The 22,729-nt window shown below is 34.5% G+C and overlaps 3 protein-coding genes across 4 annotated transcripts in view; 2 read left to right on the top strand and 1 right to left on the bottom strand.

The window, feature by feature from the left end:
• The window catches only part of LOC149078534 (nucleolar complex protein 4 homolog), a 28,506-nt gene extending 17,172 nt beyond the window's left edge, over positions 1–11,334 (top strand). For both annotated transcript variants that reach the window (XM_089240645.1, XM_089240646.1), the window contains exons 8-14: positions 686–797; positions 1,493–1,553; positions 4,248–4,358; positions 4,481–4,641; positions 6,440–6,519; positions 9,472–9,585; positions 11,186–11,334. In XM_089240645.1, the coding sequence (XP_089096771.1) occupies positions 686–797; positions 1,493–1,553; positions 4,248–4,358; positions 4,481–4,641; positions 6,440–6,519; positions 9,472–9,585; positions 11,186–11,299 (753 nt within the window). In that variant the 3' untranslated portion in view covers positions 11,300–11,334. The remainder of the gene's footprint in view (positions 1–685; positions 798–1,492; positions 1,554–4,247; positions 4,359–4,480; positions 4,642–6,439; positions 6,520–9,471; positions 9,586–11,185) is intronic.
• Positions 11,335–12,015: 681 nt separating this feature from the next.
• LOC149078533 (single-strand DNA endonuclease ASTE1-like) lies at positions 12,016–16,114 on the bottom strand. Its single transcript, XM_089240640.1, has 2 exons — positions 15,924–16,114; positions 12,016–14,032 (listed from the first exon to the last, which is right to left on the bottom strand). Exons 1-2 carry the CDS (start codon positions 16,082–16,084, stop codon positions 12,109–12,111), a joined length of 2,085 nt encoding a protein of 694 aa, XP_089096766.1. The 5' UTR covers positions 16,085–16,114; the 3' UTR covers positions 12,016–12,108.
• A 204-nt stretch (positions 16,115–16,318) lies between these two features.
• Positions 16,319–22,729, top strand: LOC149078532 (uncharacterized). Its single transcript, XM_089240639.1, has 3 exons — positions 16,319–16,459; positions 19,747–19,943; positions 20,716–22,729. Exons 1-3 carry the CDS (start codon positions 16,343–16,345, stop codon positions 21,560–21,562), a joined length of 1,161 nt encoding a protein of 386 aa, XP_089096765.1. The 5' UTR covers positions 16,319–16,342; the 3' UTR covers positions 21,563–22,729.

The raw sequence follows: 22,729 nt of genomic DNA, 5'->3' as shown, positions 1-22,729 counted from the left end.
AGCAGAAATTCTTGTTGCCTAGGTTTTTAGTATGCATGTTGCTTAATTTGAAAAGAGTCTCATAATTTTTATTCGTCATTTCAGTAATGCATGTTTTAGTAGTGACAGATAAGATAATTCAGAAAAAATTTAAATAGATTTTAATTTGTGAAGGACATTTATTTAGAATTATTTGTTTCAACCATTTTTGGCAAAACTTTTGGCATTTCACAGAAAAATTACTCCTTATATTGCAGATATAGTTCGTTTTTAGTTCTGCTCCATTTTCAAAATTTCTGCTCCAAAAATGAACTTTGCTGCTCCGAAATAGATGAGGGGCGCTTGCACCCCTGGGGGGTGCATGTGTGGTGTAGCAGTAGTAGGTAGGGCTCAGGGATCCATGATGTTCTTAAGTCAGCCACCTCGTTGGGCAATTTGCCTGTTGTGGCGTTGTATTCGTATTTGTATAATTGATTGGAAAATGTAGCCTGATTTAAATTTATATTTTCTTTCTTTCAAAAAATGTGTAACAAAAATATTAAATTTTTTCCTATTATAACCCCCCAATATTACTTACTTACTTGGAAAATGGTGTATATGCTGTATAAAAAAATGTGGTCCAAAAAGTAAAATACAGTATTTGGTATATCTTGGACTGACTTATTTTATCATATAACTTATAAAAAAAATTTTAACTTTTTACTAGTTACCTCCTGCTGTGTATAAAAAAGTACTCGTATATCTGCCGAAGAAAGTTTTGCCATATCTCAGTGATCCTCTTATTCTAACTGATTTTTTGACAGATTCTTACAACCACGGTGAGTAATTTCATAATTATTGAATTTAAAAATGTTATTTAGCTGCTTAAATTCAGAGTATTCAGTTTAAATTTCGTCATTTTAAGAAAATCTTATTGCACTCTATTTTTTATTCTCTAAGTTTCTAGATAGTGCAAATAATCGCTATGTGGGTGTTCATCCCATGCTAAGAGTTCAACCACAGCATTTGATCCCCTAGTTTTCTAAGATTCCCATTTGTAAAGTGAGAATGTATTTTGTTTTTTTTCGCAGCTATAAAATGTTGCCATAGGAATCAGTTACCCATTAGTGTATCCAGTGATATGAACATCCTGATGGGCTCAAATCCTGAGGTCCCAGGTTCAGTCGATTCCGGTAGGTTAAGTAGTGGTGGTTGGCTGAAGTTGGTTTTCTGTAGTTTCCCACCTTCAAGGCCCAAATTCTTCACTTATGAAGAATTACTCCAAGCATTGTTAGTAAGTGTTGGGAGGCTGTTTCAAAAATTTGATTTATTTTCAGAGACACTCTAAAAAACCTAAGACCATCCACTTCCAGCGGAATACAAACCACAACTGTGAAAAATGTCTAACTAAAGCTCAACATACATAAATTCTTTTCGAAATGTCTTCTGCTATATCAACTGTTTTTCTCTGTTATAACAGAATTTGTTATTTTTAAAGGAATATATATCATTTACTGAGTTTAAAATATTTCAGGTGGTGTGGTCAGCTTGTTAGCTTTAAATGGAATTTTCTACCTTATGCAAAATCTGAATCTGTAAGTCTTTCAAGTGCTATATTTATTTTGTTACTAAATCTTTTTTTTTCACTCGTCTTCCTCGATCTAATTGAAATAACTGCTTTAATATTGCATTTCACACATGTTATATTAAAAGTGTTGGGAGATAAAGTAAGAATATACACTGAAACTTTCATAAAACTATACTGTGTGGACCAAAAAAATATATTGTTGCGAAGCAGCAATAGTTCTGTCAAATATAAAAAAAAACCTTAAAATTTTTAAAAATGATAATTATTATAAATATTTTTAAATAATAAAAATAAATATGTAACTTTAAATAAATTAAAAAATAGGCCTACGGGGCTCTGTGAGTCAAAATATGTTGAGAACCACTGTTGTAGAGAGATTATATCTAGAGGTAGCAGCTTAACATTTCCAAACAAGACATGAAAATATATTGTTGTGGAGGGATTTATTGTTATATCGATTTTCATTGCAGTGAGGTTTCACTTCAGGCATAATTAAGGACTTTATCTAGCTTCTGATATTGAAGTTTTAACAGTGATTCTAATAGACGAGAATTATTAGAATACACTCAATTATATGAATGATACGACATTCCCAGAAATAAATGTGTAAATATAATTAGTTTTTTGTCTTGAAAAATTGATTTCTAATGAGAGGAACTATTCAATTATATACATATAGAAAAATGTACATTATGTTGCAAAATTAATTTTTATCAAAACAATGAATATTTGACAAATTAATAAACGAAAACATATGTGTGTGTATATATACGAGGTGATTATAAAAAAACTATCCCGACATATGGGCCCCTAACTATCATACCATTCACAGAAACTGAATGAAATTTTGGCATAAGGTATTTTGAGGTATGCGCTCAAGAATGATATGGAAAACAACAGTGTCACTCTAACAGTTACAGTTACAGCGAGAAAATTTGGAAAATATCAAATGGCAACACCAAGTTTTTTGTATTGGAATGTGATCTCCATTGTGAAAAACCCTAAATAGCGTTGGAATGGCACCTGTAGCACGAAAATCCCTGGAGCTAGGCAAGGAAAAAGTAAAAAGGACTTTGTCGTGCACCAGAGCATTAATGTTTGTTTCATTCGTCTGAGATCCCAGCCGGATTAGTCCTCCACAAGGTCATGTGGAAAATTTGTGAAACACAATAAAATGCTTTATTTTATGCTGCTTCTCTGTCCTTATTGGTTGTCCTCACTTTTAGCCTATCTACCGCCGGTGATTTTCATGCTACAGTTGCCGTTCGAATGCTATTTAGGATTTTTCAGAATGGAGATCACATTCCAATACAAAAAACTTGGTGTTGCCATTTGATATTTTCGAAATTTTCTCACTGTAACCGTAACTGTTAGAGTGACACTGTTGTTTTCCATATCATTCTTGAGCGCATACATCAAAATACCTTATGCCAAAATTTCATTCAGTTTCTGTGAATGGTATGATAGTTAGGGGCCCATATGTCGGGATAGTTTTTTTATAATCACCCTGTATATATATATATATATTTATTTATTTTTTTTTTGCCAAATGTTACATGAAAAGTGAGTATATACGAAGAATGATTTGTGTTATTGGGAATTTTATATATAATATTAACCTTTTTATTATCAATGATTAGTGTATGAACATCATGATGGAGAGAAGCTGAAAACAAAAAATGGTTACTCAGTCCAAATATATAGATAAATGTTTGCCCTTTTCTGAATTTCTTCAGCTTTTAATTATCTATTAAGAAAGAAAATTTTTTGCTTTGAAATCTGATGCTTCACTATGCTGCATATAGTGAAACCTTGCTACAAAACGATACCCGATATAACGATAACTATCTCTACAACCTTTTTTTACAAATCTTATTCAGAATTGCCATTAATCTATGTGTCCTCTTAATATAACGATGTAGCGATAAAGGCAACTGGTATCAGGAATATAGGTGGCGCCTCAGATTCACTCTCATGGGCAGAGTAGTCCAGAGTGTTCGATGTAAAAAGTTATTGTCATGGATAGCATCCATGCCGTGATGTTGTATTGTAGGCGCTGTTATTTCTCTGATGTAATTGGTGTTTTGCTTAAATAAATTGTGTTCCAAACAGCATGTGGCTACAAATGATGATAATATGATAAATCCCTCAAAAACAGTATTTCTGAGTAAATTTTAAAGTTATATAACAATATTTTTTTTTACTCAAGATTTTCAAGCACTTAGTCTTGCTCCTCCAAGGTCATCTAGTAACATTTATACTCCTCCCCCTTGAAGTATTGATGAGATTGCAGCAATTGGTAATTTTTGTATTTGAGACAAAGTTTGCAGTAAACACTTTTTTTTTTTTTAGGGTGACACACCTATAGCTGGAATTTATTAATAAATTATAATTTTGTGCAGCGAATGAATGCTCAAAGCACATTTTCTGAAAACACTAATAATGTTGTCAGTCATGAGCATTCTGTTAGTGAAGCATTCTACCAACTTTTAGCTTGATAGATCCAGGGTTGAATATCAATTGGAACATCAATGTCATGGTCCTTTTGATAAAAGCAGGAGTCGTTGTATAAATTCAAATTGTCTGTAAAATGTGTATTCATGTGTATAAAATGGCAGGGTATGAAACAAAGAAAATGTAATTGTGTGTTTTTATGTATTTCAGTTTCACTGATTATTTTTTGAATTACATTTAATTTTAGAGAGTATCCAAATTTTTTCAATAAGTTGTATGCATTGTTTACACTTGAGATCTTGTCCAGCAAATTTCGGGCTCGTTTCTTCTTTCTGGCTGATCTATTTTTGTCATCCACGTAAGTTTTTTTTTCTTACCACACAGTTCATCATATCTTTGTATTGGTATCAATGAATCATGTATTATCGAATATTTAGGACAGATTCTGCTTTTATTTGAACTGTTTTGACTTTTTTGTAGTCATTTGCCTGCATATCTTGTCGCCGCATTTGTAAAGAAATTGTCAAGGCTGACATTATGCACTTCACCTGATGTCATTCTTATTATTCTGTCATTCATTCAAAACCTTCTAATTAGGCATCCTAGTCTTCAAACACTCATTCATGCACCATGTAAAGAAGGTAAGTTCACCCGAAATCCTTATAGAGCCTTTTTTTACATGTTTTTTATATCATTGTACAGTTTTAGCTGTGTAAGTTCTTTGAAAGTCTGTGTAAAGCTGGAAAAAAAACTAAGAAAAAAAGTCTTATAAAAATGGTCTTATCTTGATTTAACCTTTTAATTGGTTTTAATAATTATAAAAAAAAAAAAAAAAAATTATTATGTGAGAACACTTGGATTTTTTTTCCTGAAAGTGCAAGATGCCTAATTTAATTTGCAAAACAAAAATTCCGTTTTCAGCACTAATGCCATCAATTTATTTTTTTTTTGTTTTTACTTTTAATGTTTCTATGGACATGGACAAGTCCAGAAAACATATAAGATTTTTTTTTCATGAATTTAATGGTTTATATCTCTAAACTAAAGAATCAGAAAAGTGGAATACTTGACAAAAGTTAAGAAAATCAATTCAATTCTTAATTCAGCCAGTACGTGTTAATCAATTGAATAGAACAGACTGTTTCATTCATTAAGTTAAAGGAAAAACTAAATATACGGCTGTAGATACAAGGACGTGCAAAAACGATTTACTTAATTAGGTTTCTACTATATATAATTATGTTATGGTAAATTCGGTCATTATGCATTATAACTGAATTTATGTTTACACACATACATGATTTGTTGCTGCTTATAGTCCCCAGATCTAGGTAATAACTTTGATTATTAGCTTTTTTTTTATCTTAGTTTCCAACATCATTCTGTGTCCAATTAATAATGCTTTGCAGCATGGATAAACTAAAAACTAACTCCAGTCCATGAATCCATACTAGTCCATTCAAGAACCTGCATTTTCATATCGCCCATCATTTTAAGAAAATTATATGCTTATACAGTAAAAATCCCATGAAATATTAATCATTTAGATAATGATTTTACTCTCTATTCCTGATGTACTTTTCATAGAGTTGTATATAATTCTATGCATGTATATTATATCTATAGCAGGAACTTCATAACGATACATTTCTCCGGCCCCTTGAGTATCATTATTATAAAAATTATGTAAATAGTAATTATTTAGAATTTCCTATGTCATTTTTCACCTGTAAATAATCAGTAGCATATTTTTTTTTTCGTAAACCTCTCAAAATACTTCCAAATTGATATTTTGAGATAGCTCCAATTCGGTGATGTGATAATGTCAAATCAGAAATGTAAAGATGTCACTCGAATTGTTGAGATCATTCTAAATCTTTTTTGCGTTTATAAGTTGCGATGTTTTATTATTTGCCTATCACATTCTTTAGGTCACATTGCATCAAGATCTGTACTTGTAAATAGCTGTTCTGTGAATAAATCTGACTCCTGCATTTTGTTTTATCCTCTGCTCATTTCAAGGACTCATGTGAGAGAAATTATCCGAAACATTATATTAAGTGTTTCACTGTAGGTCTTCATTTTTTAAATTAATGCTAGAAGGAATAGAATCGGGCAAAATTCTAATATCAATTAGCATTCCTATACACCTAACAAAACTGACCAGCTCATACTAGGCCCTTGCCAAATAATTTAGTTCTGCTAAAAAAAATTGGGCACCCATGAATTATGCCACCTATTTACAAGATTTGTGTTAACTAGGCTTAAGAACGTATAAAAGTTATACGTTATACTCCTGATGATAAAATAGAGTGCAAATTCTATATCTCTCTCTCTGTAAAAATATAATCTGTAGGACTTAATTACAACATTAATTTTTATTGTGTAATTTTTTGATATGAATGCCTTATAATTTTATTTATCTCATTTAAATTAAAGTTACTACAGATCCCTATGATATCGAAGAACCAGATCCTGTAAAGTCTCGTGCACTTGAAAGTTCTTTGTGGGAAGTTAAAGTAAGAATTTTCTAGTTTTTTGATAAACTGCTTGCAAATAGTTAAAAAATAATTTTATGTTGTACATTAGTTTTGTTTCTCAAGAGTTCATGAATGTTTATTGCCATAAAGAAATCTTCTACTACTTGATATTTAAATGTCCACTATTGAAGTTACTGTGCATGACTGAAACAAATTGTTCAGGAATTTGAAAAAAAATATTGCAACTGTGAAGAATAAAATAAGTCTCTATGACAATGAAATAGGCCACGAAGCAGAATATGCTAAAATGTGCAACATACATCGCAGAACAATTAGTGCTACTGTACAACAATCTACTTTACTGCACACCATATATTGCCATATGACAATTTCCAACCAGTGGGGTTGGATGGGAAATCAAGGTTCCATCCATCAGTTGTCACCCTAGGCTCGGTAGGTAAAGAACTTGCTTCTTTGCTTCTAACGTTCTATGCCCAGATTTGGACTTTGACAGTAACTTTCATAGTGGGAAACTAACATGTTATCATTGCACCACTCAGGCACTACTACTATTAAACCATACATGTACCTCATCCATATTCCTCTGTGGAACCTCTAACGATTGGTACATGCGGGAATGTGCGTGTACGTGTAGTGAAACCTGACGTGAAGTTTGTTTCTGTATAATGCTTGTTATGTGTAGTGCTGCCATCTGCCACCAGTTTTTCTAACTATGAGTGAAGTGTAATGATTGAGTAATGAATCGTTGTAGGCCTGTTGCTCTCTGTGGCGAGACTTTTTAATGGGGAGATAGGCTCGCATTTGTGCCTCGAAGTTGGGAACCATGGGAAACCAACTTCAGACAACCGCCTCTACGGCATCTGTAGGGTTCGAACCTGGATCCTCGTGATGCGAGTCCATCACTATGACCACTCGACCACCACAGCAGCACCACTCAGGCACTGCAGAACAATCGGGAAGAATTTTGAGAAAAAGCTTAGACAACATTATTATAGGAATTTTTACCACATGGATTGTTCCAGAACAATGCAAAACATTGTTTTGGAAGAAACGAGTGTAAAAAAGCTTTGTTGTCTCATTCTAAAAATGATTTTTTCTGAATTTGACACTTTCGAACAAGGTTTTTGGAAACCCTTTTGAAGTGGGGGGGGGGGGTTGTGTGCTTTTTCACACACATTATAAATGGCATATATTATTTAAAAAAAAAATCAAATAGATTTAATGGTACCTTTTACAAAAAAAAAAGTAAGATTGAACACATTAATATTAATGAGTAAGTTATTAGAATGAATCAGTTGAAACAGTTTCATACTTGTGTTTCATTCTCTCATTAAATTTTCAGTACAGTTTTAATTGAAATTGTATCTTGAAAGTTTGATTTATTATTATTTTCAAAAGAAAAAAAAAGTAATCCTGATTAGAATTTCCTATTGCATAACAGTAATAGGATTCATAAACTTTTTCTAATTAAAACTAGTTTCATCTGAAGTTAATCCTTTCCTGGCATAGTCGGAGCAGAGCTCTGGCATATGTGGGCTGTGCCATTCTGGTTCATACCGTGTCTAAATCAAGCATTTAAAAAAGCTAGTATGTACTAAATTAACAAATTTTATCTTACACTATGACAATTAAAATTTTTATAAGCGACATGAAGGTTACAGACAGACCAGCTCAGTAAATACCCCCCCCCCCAATTACTACAATAATATCCAGCTGTATTTATGTCATCTCATCCTTAAAATTTTTTTTTTTTGGAATTTGACCCTTTTGAAACCCTTTTTGAAAGGGTTTTTGTGTTGCATTCAGAAAGAGAAATGTTTCCCCCAAGAGAAAAGGTCTAATATAAGAAAAAACACAAATAGATAGGGGGGAAAAGGAAATCTGCACATTTTTCTGACCCTTTTCTCCTCCTGAAGAGGGCTTTACCATTGGAAAAAATTGTCCTTGACTTGTATCTTTTTTCAACTCTTGAACGAATTATTGACATAACTGTGGGTCTCATTCTACTACAAAAAGTCTTCATTAAAAGATTTTCCGTTCTACCAATTGCTGCTGTAAATATCAAGACCCAGTGCTATAATCATTATCCCAATTTGCAGTATTTCTCTAACAAATTGGGAAAAGGGTGTTTTCGTCTGTAGATACCAAAAGAGGAAAAATCTAAAAAATAATTAGCTGTTGCAAGTGTTGATTAGATACAGAAAATGGTCAAATTTAAGTGCTTTCATTCTTTGACTGTTATGTGAGAAAAAATATTTCGAATCCTTACATATTATTTTTGGCATTAGAAGTTTCTTTCTTATTTTTACTCCCTCTTGAAATTTTCTTGTAAATTCTGCCTATAAATCATTCATCGTAATAGTTTTTCATATCATCCAGCTAACTTCAGTAGTTAATGAACTCATAAATTTCCCTGAATTCACTTATGATTGCATAACCCATTTCTTGGTATGTTGTGTTCACAAATATTGTTTGTAATTTATGATCAATAAATACATACTTTTTTGATGTTTAATGCAAAAATATTTCACAATGTGTTTTTTTAACTATGCAGTGAGCATGATATGCCAATTGTTTCAGTCCAGAGGATGGATAGAAGAGTCCTTTCCACTCCCCAATATCAATCAAAAATTTCAAATATTTTTAAACATTTTTTGTTTCAGCCACCTCGTTGGGCAATTTGCCTGTTGTGGCGTTGTATTTGTATTGTATTTGTATTTGTATATAAATAGTATATTCTGTTGAAATGCTTTTTGAAAGTTAGTAACTCAAAATTTATTTAAGAGAGATTCCCCATGATCCTTTTTGCTCCCCCTCCAAAAAAGGTGTTCATCCTGCATACACTTCTCTTGTCTGAAGAAATCTTTCTGCAGTACAAACATGAATTCACTTATACATTGAATCAATTGTGATTAATCATGGCTTTTGTTTTATTTGCTTATTTGCTTATTTTACTTTTTTGTTTGCCAGTCACTTCAATCTCACTGGAATCCAGATGTTTCGAAAAAGGCTAAATTTATAGATTCAGAATTGAAGCAGATTGAGTGTGATTTCTCTGATCAGTTGGAAGTAACTGTCATTGAAGTAAGTTTCAACCTACTTTTTTTTAGAGTATGTCACTTTACAAAGTTTTTGAAAATAAGAAAATATAGAAGATAATTTATATAAGATAAGAATTGTGTATGTGTGTGTCATGTTAGATAACAAAAATGATCAATGATTTTTTCAAAGAAAATACAACCATGTCCTTAAATCAAGCTGACAGTCACTGCTGTTTGTGGAGAAATGTTTACGAGATGCATGTACAGTTAAATTATAAAAGCAATCTTAGCTGTGAGGAAGCATTACTGTCTTTGCAACAGAAAATGTTCACTTTGCTGGTATTAATATTAGCAAAAAATTGTTCATTTTAACTTGGGGGCCGTTCAAGTATTACGTAAGCAAATTTTTAGTTATTTTTGACCACCACCCCCCCCCCTCCTTGTCAGCAAAATTTCGTCATCAGTACTGCCCCTCTGAATCCTATCGTATATTGGTGGGATAAGAGATGTACACGGGGGGGGGGGGTTATAGGAGGGTTCCTGCCTCCACCCACGATCAAAATTTTTTTTTTGAGATTTCGGAAGAAAATACCTTTAAATGTTATTTGAAAGCTATGAACTCAAAATTTATCTTTAATAACTTCATTGCGATGCACCCTCTAAGCCATATAATGATAAATCGCATAAAGGCCCTTTGCCCGCGGAACAAATATGGCCCGGGGGGTTATCTGATGCTGCCTGCCCTCTTTAAACCTAATTTTATAAAAATGAACTAAGCGGCACATTTACGGATCGCTTAAGTGTCCCGTGGTACAATTCCAGAACATTTAAGCAGCCTGTAGCACATTTTCAGATCACTTAAATGACCCGGGACACTGTTCCAGAACACTTAAGCGGCCCACAAGCGATCCGTAACAAATTCAGAGATCCCTTAAGTGACATAGTTTTAGAGCACTTAAGTGGCTCTCCCCAGTGCAGTTCTACGTCACTCAAATTACCCGCGGCACATTCTCAGATTATTTAAGTGATGTGTGGCACAGTTCCAGAGCTCTTAAGCGGCCGGACACATTTCCAGATCACTTGGATCCGCGAAAAATTTAGAGATCACTAAAGTGGCTCTGTGTAGGGCACTTATCAATAGGGGGATGTTACTTCAAGTGCCCATAAATTACCGGAGGGTTTTTCTCGTTTTTGGCGCGCCGAGTAAGATGCCATTAAAAATATTTAATATTTTCATAAAGGGTGGTTGATGATGTAAGCAATATCCAAACCTTCCTCCCCCCTTGTCATTAAATCGAACCCCCCCCCCCCCCATCGATGATGACGTAATACTTGAACGGCCCCTTGTGAGCAGGCTTATGTAAGTGGAATTTGCAAATAACAAACCATTAGACCAAACTATGGAGAAGCATCTGTGGTTTCCTGGGAGCCATGCGAGAACTTTTGGATTTTCAAAACTATTCAATGATGACTTTTTTTGATACCATGAAAAAAAAGTTTTCAGCAAGTCTCCAAACATACCCAATAGCTCTTGTAATTCTGAGCATATGGAGTCATTTGCATTTTAAAAAAATTTGATTTTCACATTTACATCTTTTATTCCAATGACATGTTTTGTAATGAAAGTTTTATTTATTCACTAGATGGCTGAAAATGAACTGTCTCGGAAGCATGGTGTAATTCCAACCTCTTATGACAAACCTACCACTTTCTTTAGTAGGAAGGAAGATACTATGAATTCTATATGGACTTTGTAACTTTTTTTTTTTTAATTTAGAATTAAAATTTTTTTTACTGAAAGAATTCATTTTGTTTTTAAATCAGTTATGCTATGGTTCAAGTATAATAATCCCAACAACCTGGAATGTTGGGAAAATGTTCTGTGTGAAGGGAAATTAACAAATTCAAAATTTTGAGTGTTAAGATTTTAAATTTTATGAATATCTTTCTTCGTTTTAGTCTGAGAAAGTCAGTGAAATTTTTGAGTTTTGATCAGGAAGTGAAGCAAATTCTGCTGGACACCAAACATGAACAGTGTTCAATAAAATACATGCATGGCTGTTAGCCATGGTCTTTCTTTTAAACCGAGCACACAACTCAAGTCTATCACCATCTATGGGAAATTTACCACCTAGTGAGTTGTGGTGGAAATATAAATGTGTGTACCTAATAGTCTGAGTGCATATCTAGTGATATCTGATTTTTCAGTACTGCCATCTAATATTCCAGAAGTGAAGTGTAATGATTGAATTACATTGTAGGTCTGTGGCTAGACTTTTTAAAGGGAGATCGGCTTGCATGGGAACCACAGAAAACCAACTTCAGCCGACTGTTGCTACGGTGAGGTTTGAACCTGGGAACTTGTAATGCAAGTCCTTCACTATGACTACCATAGTGGCCAAAGCCATGGTCTGGAAAATCTGTGATCAGCACCTTCAAAGGTTTAAAAACATGTAAGAGTCTAACGAATGAGACAAGTGTTGTATACCTGATCTCACCAAGTTCTTATATATTTCAATTCTAACCTTCGTAAATTTAACAAAATCCACAAAAAGTTGTACATTTTTTATAAAAGAACTTCAATATTTTCATTGGTATTGTATCTATTATAACAACTTGTCATTTCTTGATCCTCTGTTTCATTATTTGTATCTGACGTTTCCTCTTTTTTTTTCAAATTCTTTTTATTCTTTTTTCTTTGGTTTCTTCTAATATTTTTTTCTCTTGAAGAAAAAGTTTCATCTGAAATCCCTTCCAAAATCAATCTTTCAAAGTAAGCATAAATGTCATTCAGATGAGAGTTTCGACCCATCAGTTCAGAACCGAAATTTCTTGGACATGACCTAGTTAGAAAGTCCCTCGTTAAATTATAAATGAATGTTCCACAAAAGCATTCTTCTATCGTTGTCTGGATGAAAGGTTTTCCAAGCAGCACATTCAAATACAATGTGTATTGTACGCATGTTTGAAGTTGGCTGAATGCATGTACTGTTTTAGCATTGAAACGATGAGCATTATTATGATGAGGCTTCTGAAAATATTTTTTCATACGTGATACAAAAAGTTGATACTGTTCAGTTTTAACATCCCCAAGAGCCCTGAAAATATCACATTTAGGGCTGCTGTTAGATTTGCTACCTATAATGAAATTCATTATCACACTATATAAAAATTCTTTCTCTGGCTTGGGCTGACAGTTTTTCAACCAAAAGCGCACACTTCCAATCAGCAACTGAAATTCAGGAGGAAGGGAGAGGAAATATTCTAATTTTTCTTCTAATACATTTGCTATGCAAGCTCTGCTACTTTCGATACTAAGCTGACCAAGAGAATCAAATTGAGGTAAACCCTTTTCATGTGGAAAGTTTACTTCAATACGTTTTTTGTGTAGATTGTTGTTATTACGATCATATTCATCCACTGTGAAGTATTTATCTACAAATTCACTGGAGTCTGATTCATATGAAATTAAAATGCTATAAATGGCTTGTCGAATGTGATGGGAGCAATCGTAACTGCTGCCAAACTTTGGTTCTTCAATTTGACTAATTAGAAAAGCTTTCCGCAGTCCCAGAACATTCACTATAAATGGGCTGAATTCACCTATCCTGAACTTCTCAACAAACCACATGGGAAGATTTTTTCCACCGAATGTGACTAAGTTACTTTCGAAGCAGTTTTTTGAAAATTCTGTGGAATTGTAGGCATCTATGTAGACAATCAACTGGCTGGAATTAGCAGTATACCCATGTACTGTCCTTTTAATTATCTCCCGCATTTGTTCACGCTTCACAGCTTTCATATATTGCAAGACTTGCTCGACAGCATCTTGTAAGGATACATATTTTAACCATGCTAATAATCCTATCATCTTCTTATGCCTCTGACTCACCTTAAGTTTTGGTTTGAATTTTGGAAGCTTAATATTTGCAAAGAAATTATCAAAAATGTTTATTTCAACATAATCATTTCCCATCAATGTCGCAAACAATGGTAACACAGTTTTATCAATACCAGGAAAATGTGCCAGAAACCTGTCAATATAAAATATTTTGCAACTGAGGAATTTGAGAGGCTTCTCTTCATTAAGACTTTCTTCACAGACTGTGATACTTAAAGAATCACTTCTTATATATCCATTTTTGATGTTGTAAATATAAAAGTCACTATCTTGACTTATCACTGGGCAGCAATAATGATTAGCAACAGCAGTTATGTGTTCATCAGCTTCATAGTCACACTGCACATATACAATTTTCATAGCTTTCATCACGCTTTTCATAACTTCAATAGCCAAAATTGGTAATACTTTGCCAGTGCAGGTACCATGTTTTGCAATGTGCTGCACATATGTTAGTCTTTGTTTAGTTCGACGAAGAACAGTTGCCATTTTCTTCTCAGATATGTCATACGCTCCATCAAATATCACAATTGGCTTTATATTACACTCTAAGAAACTTCTAAAGTATTTCTGAGCCACATTAGCAAACCTGCGAATAAGAAAATTAAAAAATTTAGAACCACTAACCTTGTATCACATGATTGATATTATGTCAAATCACAGATACATATTAGTGCTACATACTTGTCAGCCTATTATTTTAAGATACAAATTATATTTCATGTCATTATCATGGGGATGAGATACAGTCAAATTCTATAATAACAAGCTCCAAGAAACTGAAGAAATTCTTTCATTATAAAAGACTTTGATTTTACAAATTTTAACATTCATTAAAAAGAATTCATTATAGCAGAATTTGAAAAAATTACTTAAGTTCTAGAATCTAAATAATAAAAAGAATGAAGTTAAAATAACTCAAAGCAATCAACTCAAATCAACTAGGCATTGAGGGACAAAAACCTTGTCCATTTGTTTGGACAAGGTTTGATTACTTTTCATATTTGAGGCAAATAATACATAATTTTTTTTTGTACACGTATTGTGGAAGCTGAAGAAACAAATTCCCCTAAAGTATATGCATATAATGCTTGAAAGAGTTAGCATCCAAAATCACATGCAAATTCCCAAGTCTTTTCATACCAGTAGGCTGGTATGGTAAGCTATATTTTGAACCATTGCAAAGGTTCATTGTAACCCTATGAACAAAAGTTGTTTCCTCCTCCCTCGTTCTTTTTTATGTATAGTCCTGTTATAGTAATTTTTTCTTCTCGCATATTATGTACCTTCCCAGTGGGGGCCAAAGTGAAGTCTAATGCACTAATATTTTTCCCTTTCTATTTCTAACATGCAAATAGGGAAAGAACGTTTTTTTAATTTTATCTCCAATACTTCAAATATAGATCATCTAAATTTGTTGCCAAAAACCTATACCTCCTGAAGAGATTAAAATGAAGTCTTTGGACCCTCGTGACAATAAAATGAAGGGCACTGACTCCTTCACAAAATATTTAGTATGTAGTAATGTATAAACAATGAGTTAAATTAGAAAGATAGGGTCGTGCCTCGACTGGTGGTATATCTACAAAATACTGTGGCACAGCTCTGGAGCGACCTGCAACACATTTACAGATCCCTTAATTGACCTGTGGCACAGTTACAGATCGCTTAAGTGACCTGCAGTACTGTTCTAGATCACTTAATTTAGTGGTCTGTGACACTTTTTCAAATCAGTGAAGTGACCCCACACTCTCCTAAAGATTAAACACCCCTGCTTTAACATCTCCTTCAACATTATGGGGGGTGTCACCAAAATGAGTGCTTGCCCCGGCTAGTCAAATATACATTTGCGGCCTTGTGTTCAAGGATACCGAAGGAGGGGGAACCCTCGTTTTAGACAGCTGCAAAATTAGGTCAAACCCCATTGTAGCGCCAATTCCGCTTAGCACCAAAAAAGTTTCAGTGAACGAACCTTCCATACTTAGGGATTACACCCGTTAATTCGTGATTCAATGTAACACTACACTTGTTACAGCGCCAGAAACCTGCTATACAAATTGTTGCATTACATCAGGGTTCGATTGTACTTAAGTCCGTCCCTACTGGGATCTCTCCGAAGGTTCCCCCCCCCCCAGACCCTCAAGGGGTCTGAGGACTGTGCCCTGCACATCCTGGAGCAGGGTCCCCAAGGCAGACACTTCACGGGCACTTCTCTAGTGCATTTATAGAATGAAAAAAAAATAGTAATTGTCTCGGGCTGGAGTCCTGCCAGCCCCACCCTTGTGGGAACCATGCCGTGGACCCCTGAACTAATGCATTAGGGGCCGTTCAAGTATTACGTCATCATCGATGAGGAAGGGAGGGGGTTTCCGATTTGCTGACTGTTGATGACAAGGGGGGGTGGGGGTCAACTAAAGATTTGCTTACGTAATACTTGAACGGCCCCTTATTTGCTGCATTGTAAATTACTACCCACTTACTTGTCATAATCACCACCGTACGTACAATCGATTCCATTGCTAAAATACAAAACGTGGAGTAAATTGTTTCCATCTATGACCACCGTGGTACTGTGAAGTTGATATTCCTCTGATAACTCCGGATTTTGATCGAAAAATGAGCTGAGACCACGCACACCCATTGTTTACATCCTACGGGACAAAATTCGGACGGCTTTGACCAGGCATCGCTCGTGCGTGACTGATAAAAATTTCACATATCCCATTTTTATTGAGATAACGAAAAATAAAAATTATTTGATTCAATTTCATAAAAAATTAATAATCAAAATATGCTTCATTATTTTTGATGGTGTGAAATTTATCAAATATCGGATGATAGATTCATCTCCCGAAGCTCATAAAAGAAATTGTTGTTGTTGTTGTTGAACGCGTTAAAGATGGCCGCTTTCAAGAGCATATATGAAATACCTGAAGATTTCCCAGACGATTACAACTACATGTTGTCGAAAGGAGAAATACGCGTCAAAGAAATAACCAATGAAGATTCGGCAATGGTGAGAATTTTTGTTGTTGAAAGTGTAATAACATGTTGAAGAAATACCTTCCGAGCACAACATGTAGAAAATGTTGATCCGTTCAAAATACAAAACAAAATTATATTTGATTTAAAATATGGAGAAATTTAATTTCGTATTTTAATCGGAACACAAGAAATTGATTCAAAATCAATTTTGAGTGATATACGTTAGATAAATTCCCAATATTCGGTATGTCGCCGTTTGGCAACAATTTTTTTTATCACCAGACCTGATTTGGCGCTTTTGCTAATGTTACCAGAGGAATGATCGGAACACCCAGTGATGTTAAAAAATGTACCAGAGAAGATGGTATTGGCCACATATTATTGTTTTGGAGTAGCCGAAAACGTGGCTGTAAAAAAAGTATAGCGTATATTGTAAATTAACCAAAAATTTAGATGATCTTCCATGGATGTTAAATAAAATTAAATTTAGTATAGATTTCTTCAATATATATCTTTCTTGAGATAATTATACTAGCTAGAACAAGGTGAAGTGTAGATACGTAGTGAATGAACTGACTGGCTGATGTGAAGATGAATTCTAGAAGAAAGTTCAACTCCTCTGTGGGAAATCGAATCCTTGTTCGCCTGGTGAGTGCGCTAGACCATTATACTACAAAGGTAACAAACCTCTTTCCGCAGAGCCTTATGTGTGCTCAATGGAATTTCATATGGACAGTCAGACGTAACTCTAGCCTAAGCTCACAATTGCTGACACTGTAACAAGAGGGCGGCTTATCCAAAAAGTCAGTCACTGTCAGCTATTCACATGAAGATTCATCTTTCGATAAGTTGTCATCTGGTAGCATCGTTAGCAATTGCCGCTCTGGTGGTAGAGTGGTAATAGTGGTGGACTTGCATTGCAAGGACCCTGGTTTGAACCCCAGACAGTATTGGTCAGCAGAAGTTGGTGTTATGTGGTTCCCAACTTCAAAGCCCAAATGCAAGCCAATCTCCCCATTAAAAAGTCTTGCTACAGAGAGCAACAAGCTTACAACGATAATACTGTTGTAGGCCTGTCAAGGAAGATTATTGAAACCTTCGTGTGAATAGCGGAGAGTGACATCTTCGGACGTGGTGAACGTTGTAGGAGTGTTTGTGAACATATTGTGTAATACTAATCTAGTGTATACTGGTATACTGGGCCTGGTTTCCTCTTAAGCAAGAGTTCGCCCCCCCCCCCTCCCCATTGTCTTTGGGAACCCAAAATTCAAACATTTTTGAACTGAGTTACAATAAACCTCCTGATTCATATTTTTCCCAGGGTCCCTTCATGTCAAAGTCAGGGCACTGATTGTATACTATGTAATGCTAACAATATTTGTAATACAGTGAAAAAATTGTCTATATAAATAAATATACCCTCTATACGATAATTGCCTATATAGCAGGGTTTAAGCTACGGTCACATTTTTAGAAAAATGTAAAAGAAAATCATAGAATATGAAAGAAGTAGTAGCCACTTTCGTAAAAATGTGTACAGTGGGTACCAAACGAGTAGACATCCATCCATTAATCATTACATTGTAGCATTTTGCTAAAGCTTTTCCCCCATTTTTGCGAAAGGAATTTTTTATTCATCTTAAACCCTGCTATATAGTAATATCATGCAAGTCGGTTTCCCATTTTAAAAAGTCTCTCCGCAGAAAGTAAGAAACCTTCAACATGATCTTTATAAGGGTTGCTCAAGTGAAAAAGACTGGTGTTTAAAAAATTACAGATGCTTTATTGGGAAATTCACATTACAGCAATCGAGAAGCATAGTAATGAGGCTTTGAGAGAGCCTTCAGGTAATTGCTCCCATTGTTCAGGAAAATGTCCCATCATGGTACAAGTTTTTCTTTACCTTCCGTGAAGGATGAAGGCTGTTGATGGAACCACTCTTCCAAAGCATCACACGTTGCTTGATTGTATGTGAAGTGCTGACCTCTCAATGGACCAAATATGTAGCGATCGCAAGGCGATAGATCCAGACCATAAGGTGTGTGAGCCAGCATTTCCGAGCAGAAATCACTCAGAGTGTTCTCTGTTGCTTTAGCAGTGTTCGCCTTGTGTTATCCTGAAGAAAAATCACACCTCGTGACAATATTCTTGACTTCTTTTTTTTTCAATGGCCCTTCCAAGGTTCTGTAAAGTGCTATAATTATGTTGAGCACTTATTGTAACTGTGAAGGCATCTACTCTAACATCAATGGAGCTTGGATATCAAAGAACAGGCTCAACACAACATTTCCAGCCACAGTAGATGATTAGGTTTTCTTTGGCCTCAGTGAATGTCTCAATTCTTGACTCGATTAAGGGCATCTGTTCAGGGCGAGGGAGATCCGCGGTACTGTTGGCCATTTCGAAACTTGTCACACCACTTGAAGAATGATGTGCCAAGCCTCAAACTTGTGCAGTGCTGCGTTTGAGGCACGCTTCTCCATACACGACTTGCATTTGCTGGAAAATTTCACTTGCTGTTACATCTTCTTTGCACAAAAATTGAATAACTCCATACTGTACTTGCTTTGACGTATCCATTGCACACCTCTGCTGCTGCAAGTGGCTGCTGTGTTTAGTGAAGTTATGTCTAGAAATTCACATGTTCTGCGCAGTTTCATCACATCGCTAGCTTGCCTATGCTTCCCATCTTGTAGCCGCATAACAAATACTCCTGAGTTACAAGCTTTGTCTATGCTTCATTTGAACGACCCTTATTGATGTTTGACCTTTATTATAATTATCTTATTTCACTTTAAAATATGGAAGACAGGTGACAGCACCAGTATAACACAAAACAAGCATAACTCTGACAACATAAATATGTTAGGGTCATGCATCATTAAGTATATTTTTCTAGTCTTCTTTAAAACAAAGAAAAGCCATTCACATTAGACTAATTTCTGGCTTTGACTCTTCTATAGAGATGATTTCCATGAATGATTGGTAGGATTTAAGACTGACTTGGCTACCCTAAAACTCTTTTCTTATGTCCTATATAATATCCAACAATTTTTCTAATGCTTTTACAGCCATTTTCATGGCACATGGGGCTTGACAAATGCCAGGTCCCCATGTCCACCCAAAAATTGTCATTAGTGTGTAAAATTTTATATGTATGATTATTAAATCAGATTGCAGAGACACACACACACAGTAAAATTCTAAGAACTTGGTCATTATATTTTATATTAAATATATTTGATGACACCTTGCTTTGAACTTAAATAAAATTGTATATGACATATCTGATTTTATAATTCTTTTTCGTTTTTCAAGAAATGGCTGCATGCCTACGAAACAAAGTCTCATACTTCCTGGAGTGTTAGTAGGACATATCCGACTTCAGGCCAGAGAGTGATATTCAAAAAGGAATGGAAGTGTCATCATAACGTGCAACAAAGGAAAACAGATGGTTCAAGAAGAACAAGCAAAAATTTAAATTGTCCAGCTGTGATTAGAGTAACTGTGCATAGGTATGAAAAAAAAGATTATGTGCATAGCATATTATATTATATAAAATCTTCATTTCTCATAGGCATTATATGAACAATGCCTATGAAATGAAGGATGTGCATTATAACATAATTTATTGTTGCAGTATTTAAAATACATAACAGAACTGGAGAAAAATGTTGCATTGATTGCCTATGGCCAAATTTACATTGGGAAATAAAAAAAAGCTTGTACAATACAAGCAGCAAGAGAGATCTTCGCTAAAAACTCATTTACTCTGCATCATGTAATGTGTAACAACTTTACTTCATTTTCCATTTAATAGGTTATAAGAAAATATATATTAACCTGACCCTACCCCATATATCGACCAGAAAAAGATGGTACAATTTTTTAACACTCTTTTATTACAGATTTGTAAATTTTCCCTCATTTCTTGATTTATTAAATATTAAGTGATTGATTTCAGTTTCATTCTCTGTCACAGAGGTTCCTGAACTCTCTGCTCTGTTGCCCCCCCCCCCCTTCTCAGAAATATTTTTTGTTCTCGTCTCTTATAGCATTTACCACCCTTTTGGACCACCTCATCGCCCTGGGGCGAGGGTGGGGGGGACATTATCCACTTTGGGAAAGTCCATCAGCTAATAACTTGGAATAAAGGAAATAATACAAATTTTCAGTAATTGAATTAGAAGATGTGCATTTATTCTGTATAGCATATTTTGAAATATGTTAAGATTGTCTTCTTATAACCAAAGAAACTTGATTATCATCTTTTCTATTTTATTAAAGGCTTACTCGAACTTTCAAAAAGAATGAGGAATGTGTTTATCCTTGCACCATTCTGGTGAATCTTAATCACAATCACCTCACCAACCCAGATGCTGCTCAACGATACAGGAAGATGGGAGAAAAAACTGAAGAAGCTCTAATATCACTATTCAAGAAAGGGCACGATGCTGCATCTGCAAGAGAAGCACTTAGGATTGAATTATACCTAGAAGATCCAGATGGTTATTTCGAGAAAATCGATGATGGACAATATGTTCCAAGTTTATCCACTGTACAGTATCTATATAATAAAACATTTAATGGTCTATATGACGCGAGGGAGAATGAACCCATGGTAGATGATGTTATGCTGGCATCTCCTATCATCGAGCATGAAGAAATTGAAATAGAAGAAACAGAAGAAATCCCATCTCCAGAGTCTATAATAGAAATAATTCCCAGTAGTGATGATGATCCACTGTGTCTTACATCAGAAGATGTCAGTGGAATTCAAAAGGTTTTTGATAGAATTCTTTCGTGTGCGACCGGCAATCCTTCCATTTTTGTGCCTGCGGTAAGAAACATGCTAGATAATTATGAGAATTTCTGTAGAACAGATGATAGTCTGGAAGCTGCATTGTATAATTTTGGCAGATACGCTGGACAGCCAATACCTCACCAAGTCAGTGATTGCAATATTAGTGCCAACCAAAGTGTGAAAATTGTGAAAGAAGAAAAACATGATCAGTTTTCGAACCATCAGAGCAAAGAGAAAAAGATAGAATACTATAGTATCACCAAGTTTAGGAAAATTGCTCCAAAGCCAGTGGCTACGTTTGATCTCACACAACTTCTGGTGGAGCAATGAATTCAATGCTCAAGATTTTGTTGTGACTTTGTAAAATTCTTTAGTCAAAACAATAAGTACACACATATTGTGCAGATTATTGAAGGCTAGTGACAACAAGATTTCATTTATATATTGCATCGGTTTGAGTTCACTCATTTTATTTTCCCTGATTTGTGATATAATTAAGGATGTTTCATTTACAATCGATATACCAAATGTTTCTTGTTTAATTATGTTTCTGATGTATTCACAAAAGCCTCTGTACACAGCCCTTTCGAAGCAAGCATTATGTAGGTATTTTCTTGGTAATGTCTTAAAGTAATTTCTTGCCTGTAGCTTTCTATCATCCACACTGGCAAATGTCACTAATTTTAGCTGTAAAATTTATCCTATAACTTCATGGTGGCATTTGAACCGCAAAATGAATTCTCCAGTTCACGAACACAGAATGGATGGATTTCATAAATGGTGCTTACATTATTTCAATCCAAATGCATCTTTTTACAAGGTAAGATCTACATTAGATCTTTCATAAGCTTTCCCGTAGTGACTCAAGAGGTTTTGGTGCATATTTTTTTTTTACCATTTAAGTCTACAGATTATAGGCAGACATTACAATATTTAAGCATGCAACAAAAATCGTTTTTGCTGGGACGCATAAATGAAATCTTTTTTTGTGATAAAAGTTTCTATTTTGTGCTTTTCAGAATCCTCCAAACCAGTTTGCATGTGCTAACAAGAATTTTATATATGTAGTTGCTTGTACTGCCATTATATGCATTACGTGGTTCAGTATGATCATAATTGCAAATAGATCTATTTGTTATTCGGTTGTGGAAATCTAATGAGTGGTTTGATGTGATCTTTTATCTGGGATGTTAGATGTAATGATGAATCTCCCATTTTTAGGCTGGAATTATACTATAAAAATTTAATAAAAGATCTTTTACAAAACTTGAATAAAAAACAACTAATAAGCGTACATTTGAACAAATGTAACCAATAGGTTTATTGGTTAGTTTTTTTGTTTTGCAAAAGATCTTTTATCAAACTTTTATAGTGCAATCCCAGCCTTACCTAGTCATGAGCAATATACCATCTAAGCTGAATGTAACCATATATGGCTAAAAATGTGTACATACAGAGACTTTTAATTGTGCAGAAGAAATTCACTATTTTGTATTA

Source organism: Pholcus phalangioides, unplaced genomic scaffold (assembly GCF_987345545.1).
Source record: "Pholcus phalangioides strain wild (caught in Gottingen) unplaced genomic scaffold, Ppha-v1.0 ptg000013l_1, whole genome shotgun sequence".
Taxonomy (NCBI): Eukaryota; Metazoa; Arthropoda; class Arachnida; order Araneae; family Pholcidae; genus Pholcus; species Pholcus phalangioides.
Note: the sequence above shows the minus strand (reverse complement) of the source record. Positions and strands in the feature narration are given on the sequence as shown.

Excerpts from the sequence above, each read along its gene's own strand:
- LOC149078532 (XM_089240639.1), top strand. The coding sequence starts at position 16,343 with ATGGCCGCTTTCAAGAGCATATATGAAATACCTGAAGATTTCCCAGAC. Across the intron at positions 16,460-19,746 it reads CCAATGAAGATTCGGCAATG|AAATGGCTGCATGCCTACGA; the intron begins GTGAGAATTTTT and ends TCGTTTTTCAAG. Across the intron at positions 19,944-20,715 it reads ATTAGAGTAACTGTGCATAG|GCTTACTCGAACTTTCAAAA; the intron begins GTATGAAAAAAA and ends ATTTTATTAAAG.
- LOC149078533 (XM_089240640.1), bottom strand. The coding sequence starts at position 16,084 with ATGGGTGTGCGTGGTCTCAGCTCATTTTTCGATCAAAATCCGGAGTTA. Across the intron at positions 14,033-15,923 it reads TACGGTGGTGATTATGACAA|GTTTGCTAATGTGGCTCAGA; the intron begins GTAAGTGGGTAG and ends TCTTATTCGCAG.